A 6,398-nucleotide genomic window follows, 5' to 3' on the forward strand; every position below is an offset into this window, starting at 1 on the left:
TTGAACCCTCTGTTGAAAAACGTGCTGATGCCATCTCAGTCCGTCTTGCCTTGGGTCAGTTTTAAATACCCAAGCATCCTTGAAATCGCAACAGGCTCCGTTATAGGATCTTGTTGTGATTTCAAGGATGTTTTTTTTTTTGTCCATTCGATTGTTACGGTAAACCATGTATATATAACACTTGGGCATACCTTTATCCGATACAATATACGGTTACGGTAAATCTACGTGTTATCAATCAATTTTACATTCTCATCTTCTTTGTTTCAACAAACTCATTCTATTTTCATTTTAATAAACTTACTGTGACGTGAGTTAAGCATTGTTTGTTTTCTGAAAAACCTTGAATGGCTGCAGAGAAACAGAAAATTAGAACGCTCAAGTTACGACATAGTCTATTTATTAATTGTTATTCAAGTTTACCACTTGACCGCACAATCCCGTAGCAAAGCAAGCTGTTTTCATAGGTTTGGGAAGAAATGGAAAACAAGTTGACTCTAACAATCCTCTTACTTTCTTTGTATTGAGATTCGGGTTTGTAACCGATTCCATGTGGTTACGGTAAACAAGAATTTATGGTCAGTCCATAGTTATATATTTTGTTGAATCATGTTCTAATCCCAATAACTTAAATATATTAAAAGCACATAGAAAATGATTTCATCGGTTTACACTTAGCTTGCTGTGGTAAACATTGCATACTAGGATACGGTAAACTGAACTGTATAATAACTTGTTCGGTTACGGTAAACCTTTATCGTATAAGTTTATGGTTACGGTAAACATGACAGTTAAAGGCAACACGGTAAACTTATAAGATAAATGCCCTTGTACAACCAATTACTTTGTTTACCGTTTGCAAGAGTAGTTACCATTAATGAAAAGGGGAGATTGTTCAATAATGTACTGTTTCATTGTGTAAGAAAGCATTTATTTGAACTTTCCACCCTTCAGCATCAATCATTGGAACAGTCCGTAGCAGCCATATCTCTATATAAGGCGTGAATTTCAGTATTTTGATACCTTTATTACACTAAATCCACGCCAATTTAAAATGGAACTTTTATTGAACAGTGGACTTTCAAACGTTGTAGCCCTAACTGAAGAAGTTTTCTCCGCCTCTAGCGAAGTATTCGGTAAAGTTGCAATTAAAAAAGTCCTCAAAACCTCTACTGAGTTTGAAGCTTTCCTCAGCCTCAAACACGAAAACATTGTCGAAGCCATTGAAATCATCGAAGCCGAAGAATTTGCCTTCGTTTTGATGGAATTCGCTGAATTCGGAGATGTTTTTGAATACATAATGAAAAACGGCCTCATGTCCGTTGAAGCCACCCTCTCTGTCTTCTCTCAAGTTGTCAAAGCAGTCGAATACTGCCACTCAAATGGAATCGCCCACAATGACATTAAATTAGAAAACGTCTTGTTATCTAATGGATGTGTCAAACTGGCTGATTTTGGATTTGCCAAATCAACCGTTATTGTTGCCGAATCTGAAGAATTTTGTGGAACCCTCCCATACGCTGCCCCCGAAGTCATTATGGGAATGGAACACAATACCATGAAAGCCGACATGTGGAGTATGGGAGTTATGCTTTACGTCATGCTCTTCGGAGCTTTCCCATTCTCCGATAGTGACGCAACCTCTATGGTCAAAGCTCAAATCTCAAACACCCTCTCTTTCCCCGAAAACACTAGCGACATCGTAAAATCCCTCGTCTCCTCCATGCTTGAACCCTCTGTTGAAAAACGTGCTGATGCCATCTCAGTCCGTCTTGCCTTGGGTCAGTTTTAAATACCCAAGCATCCTTGAAATCGCAACAGGCTCCGTTATAGGATCTTGTTGTGATTTCAAGGATGTTTTTTTTTTGTCCATTCGATTGTTACGGTAAACCATGTATATATAACACTTGGGCATACCTTTATCCGATACAATATACGGTTACGGTAAACCTACGTGTTATCAATCAATTTTACATTCTCATCTTCTTTGTTTCAACAAACTCATTCTATTTTCATTTTAATAAACTTACTGTGACGTGAGTTAAGCATTGTTTGTTTTCTGAAAAACCTTGAATGGCTGCAGAGAAACAGAAAATTAGAACGCTCAAGTTACGACATAGTCTATTTATTAATTGTTATTCAAGTTTACCACTTGACCGCACAATCCCGTAGCAAAGCAAGCTGTTTTCATAGGTTTGGGAAGAAATGGAAAACAAGTTGACTCTAACAATCCTCTTACTTTCTTTGTATTGAGATTCGGGTTTGTAACCGATTCCATGTGGTTACGGTAAACAAGAATTTATGGTCAGTCCATAGTTATATATTTTGTTGAATCATGTTCTAATCCCAATAACTTAAATATATTAAAAGCACATAGAAAATGATTTCATCGGTTTACACTTAGCTTGCTGTGGTAAACATTGCATACTAGGATACGGTAAACTGAACTGTATAATAACTTGTTCGGTTACGGTAAACCTTTATCGTATAAGTTTATGGTTACGGTAAACATGACAGTTAAAGGCAACACGGTAAACTTATAAGATAAATGCCCTTGTACAACCAATTACTTTGTTTACCGTTTGCAAGAGTAGTTACCATTAATGAAAAGGGGAGATTGTTCAATAATGTACTGTTTCATTGTGTAAGAAAGCATTTATTTGAACTTTCCACCCTTCAGCATCAATCATTGGAACAGTCCGTAGCAGCCATATCTCTATATAAGGCGTGAATTTCAGTATTTTGATACCTTTATTACACTAAATCCACGCCAATTTAAAATGGAACTTTTATTGAACAGTGGACTTTCAAACGTTGTAGCCCTAACTGAAGAAGTTTTCTCCGCCTCTAGCGAAGTATTCGGTAAAGTTGCAATTAAAAAAGTCCTCAAAACCTCTACTGAGTTTGAAGCTTTCCTCAGCCTCAAACACGAAAACATTGTCGAAGCCATTGAAATCATCGAAGCCGAAGAATTTGCCTTCGTTTTGATGGAATTCGCTGAATTCGGAGATGTTTTTGAATACATAATGAAAAACGGCCTCATGTCCGTTGAAGCCACCCTCTCTGTCTTCTCTCAAGTTGTCAAAGCAGTCGAATACTGCCACTCAAATGGAATCGCCCACAATGACATTAAATTAGAAAACGTCTTGTTATCTAATGGATGTGTCAAACTGGCTGATTTTGGATTTGCCAAATCAACCGTTATTGTTGCCGAATCTGAAGAATTTTGTGGAACCCTCCCATACGCTGCCCCCGAAGTCATTATGGGAATGGAACACAATACCATGAAAGCCGACATGTGGAGTATGGGAGTTATGCTTTACGTCATGCTCTTCGGAGCTTTCCCATTCTCCGATAGTGACGCAACCTCTATGGTCAAAGCTCAAATCTCAAACACCCTCTCTTTCCCCGAAAACACTAGCGACATCGTAAAATCCCTCGTCTCCTCCATGCTTGAACCCTCTGTTGAAAAACGTGCTGATGCCATCTCAGTCCGTCTTGCCTTGGGTCAGTTTTAAATACCCAAGCATCCTTGAAATCGCAACAGGCTCCGTTATAGGATCTTGTTGTGATTTCAAGGATGTTTTTTTTTTGTCCATTCGATTGTTACGGTAAACCATGTATATATAACACTTGGGCATACCTTTATCCGATACAATATACGGTTACGGTAAACCTACGTGTTATCAATCAATTTTACATTCTCATCTTCTTTGTTTCAACAAACTCATTCTATTTTCATTTTAATAAACTTACTGTGACGTGAGTTAAGCATTGTTTGTTTTCTGAAAAACCTTGAATGGCTGCAGAGAAACAGAAAATTAGAACGCTTAAGTTACGACATAGTCTATTTATTAATTGTTATTCAAGTTTACCACTTGACCGCACAATCCCGTAGCAAAGCAAGCTGTTTTCATAGGTTTGGGAAGAAATGGAAAACAAGTTGACTCTAACAATCCTCTTACTTTCTTTGTATTGAGATTCGGGTTTGTAACCGATTCCATGTGGTTACGGTAAACAAGAATTTATGGTCAGTCCATAGTTATATATTTTGTTGAATCATGTTCTAATCCCAATAACTTAAATATGGGTGCAATCAACAGTTTTTTTCTATGACGTCATGTTTTGAGGGACCATGCATATGTGACCCTTACTGGTGGACTGATTAATAAAGATACTTGTATAAAACTAGATATCACTGGAATCAGAATGTTCTCTAGTTTATAATGAAATAAAAATAATGTGTACTTTTAATATATTATAAAAATTTCATCCAAGGAACATGGGGGAAAATAAGTATAATTTTAACATAAAAAACTTGAAATCAGGTCCAATCTCCCATACAGACAGAGTTATCGTCCTTTCCTCCTCAATCTATGGGAGATTGAATCAGGTCAAGTGCACACCCATGAAGACATGATCCATGCACATTTTTCATAATCAAAACTGTATGAATTTTGTAGGTTTTTACCTGGCCTTTCAAAAAAATCTTGTTTCAGGGTACGGTTTCCTGCTCCGAAAAGAGCTACAGTGGCTGCAAATAAGTTTTCAATTTTCACTGCTAAAAAAACAGACTGTTTACAGTGTTGTCTCCCCTCGAAACATGTTTATTTAATATAATTTTTAAAATTATTTCAATCATTCAACCTGTTTTAATTGAAAGCTATTTAACTAATTTTTACAATCAAATACAAAAAACATGATACTTTTTCACCAAGTCAGTAAATAAACAGGGGTTTTCCTCCATGGTTATTTTTAGACGGGGAATAACCCCTAGTTTTTAGTACGAAACTGTTTATGGCTTAACTTGAATACATTTTATATATTCATATTTATATTTCATTTTTTTTTTAAAGATGTGTTAATCCTTTTAAATGTAATGTAGATCAAAAGTAATTGTCAATAAATAAATCGATCATCCTTATATATCAAACATGTAAAATATACATTTGTGTATTCAATTATGAGGTCAAATAGTTGTGTATTGAGATTTTTATTTGGTCTGTACAATTATGTAACACTGATGTTGATAAGTAATGTGGTCAATTTAATTAACAGTTCAGGAGTTGGGGCATTGTAATTTAAAGTCAACCTTGTCCCTTGTTTGGTGATAATGACAGTTGTCAACAATCATACTAGTTTTGTATCAATACTCATTTACCTAATCAAAATGCTTAAAAAAAGCCAACACATCAACACACCTTAATAACATACATTCTTAAAAAAACTGCTCCAAAAATATACCCATTTTTCACAGTTTATATGTGTATTATGTGCACATACATGAGAACTATATTTCAGTGTGAATACATGCAGTTATAGTAGCTAACCTGTCGTGTTGTTAGGGAGGCCAGTGCCTATGCAAAGATTAAGATCAAGTTCCAACCTTTCCAAAAACGGCCTCATGTCTGTTGAAGCCACCCTCTCTGTCTTCTCTCAAGTTGTCAAAGCAGTCGAATACTGCCACTCAAATGGAATCGCCCACAATGACATTAAATTAGAAAACGTCTTGTTATCTAATGGATGTGTCAAACTGGCTGATTTTGGATTTGCCAAATCAACCCTTGTTGTTGCCGAATCTGAAGAATTTTGTGGAACACAATACCACGAAAGCCGACATGTGGAGTATGGGAGTTATGCTCTACTTGATGCTCTTATAGTGACGCAACCTCTAGACTCAAATCTCAAACACCCTCTCTTTCCCTGAAGTTTTCCATCTCTAACGAAGTATTCCGTAAAGTTGCAATTAAAAAAGTTTAAAGCTTTCCTCCTCTTCAAACACGAAAACATTGTCAAAGCCATTGAAATCATCGAAGCCGAAGAATTTGCCATTGGATGTTGGATGTGTACGGATTAATAATTTAGTCTTAGATGCATTATTTTTTATTAGTTGTTAGTGGCTTTGAACTAGCGGTCAGTTAACTGCCAGTACTCTCAGATCTGTTCCTAGTGTCTATTTGTTGTTTGGATGTACAAGTATCTGGCCTCGTTCACTTGTATTTTGGTCCTCTGATGAGTTAAGCCTTTTTCAACTGATTTTTATAGTTTGTTCTTATGTTGTACTGATATGGTTAGGGGGAATGTTGAGATTCCCCTAACATGTTTAACCCTGCCACATTATGTATGTATGTGCCTGTCCCAAGTCAGGAGCCTATAATTTAGTGGTTGTAGTTTGTTTATGTGTTACAGTTTTTTTTAGTTCATTTTTTTGTATCAATAAGGCCATTAGTTTTCTCGTTTGAATTGTTTTACATTGTCATTTCAGGGCCTTTTATAGCTGACTATGCGGTATGGGCTTTGTTCATTGTTGAAGGCTGTACAGTGACCTACAGTTGTTAATTTCTGTTTCATTTTGGTCTCTTGTGGAGATTTGTCTCATTGGCAATTATACCACATCT

At 36.3% G+C, this 6,398-nt stretch overlaps 2 protein-coding genes across 2 annotated transcripts; both read left to right on the forward strand.

Annotated features, from left to right (window-relative positions):
• The first annotated feature begins 1,054 nt into the window (after nt 1–1,054).
• Nucleotides 1,055–1,792, forward strand: LOC134708068 (testis-specific serine/threonine-protein kinase 3-like). The gene has a single exon (XM_063568403.1). The coding sequence runs from the start codon at nt 1,055–1,057 to the stop codon at nt 1,790–1,792; it is 738 nt and encodes a 245-aa protein (XP_063424473.1).
• Nucleotides 1,793–2,780: 988 nt separating this feature from the next.
• Nucleotides 2,781–3,518, forward strand: LOC134708160 (testis-specific serine/threonine-protein kinase 3-like). The gene has a single exon (XM_063568520.1). The coding sequence runs from the start codon at nt 2,781–2,783 to the stop codon at nt 3,516–3,518; it is 738 nt and encodes a 245-aa protein (XP_063424590.1).
• Nucleotides 3,519–6,398: the final 2,880 nt, after the last annotated feature.

The sequence above is a fragment of the Mytilus trossulus genome, chromosome 1 (genome assembly GCF_036588685.1).
Source record: "Mytilus trossulus isolate FHL-02 chromosome 1, PNRI_Mtr1.1.1.hap1, whole genome shotgun sequence".
Lineage (NCBI taxonomy): Eukaryota > Metazoa > Mollusca > Bivalvia > Mytilida > Mytilidae > Mytilus > Mytilus trossulus.

Excerpts from the sequence above, each read along its gene's own strand:
- LOC134708068 (XM_063568403.1), top strand. The coding sequence starts at position 1,055 with ATGGAACTTTTATTGAACAGTGGACTTTCAAACGTTGTAGCCCTAACT.
- LOC134708160 (XM_063568520.1), top strand. The coding sequence starts at position 2,781 with ATGGAACTTTTATTGAACAGTGGACTTTCAAACGTTGTAGCCCTAACT.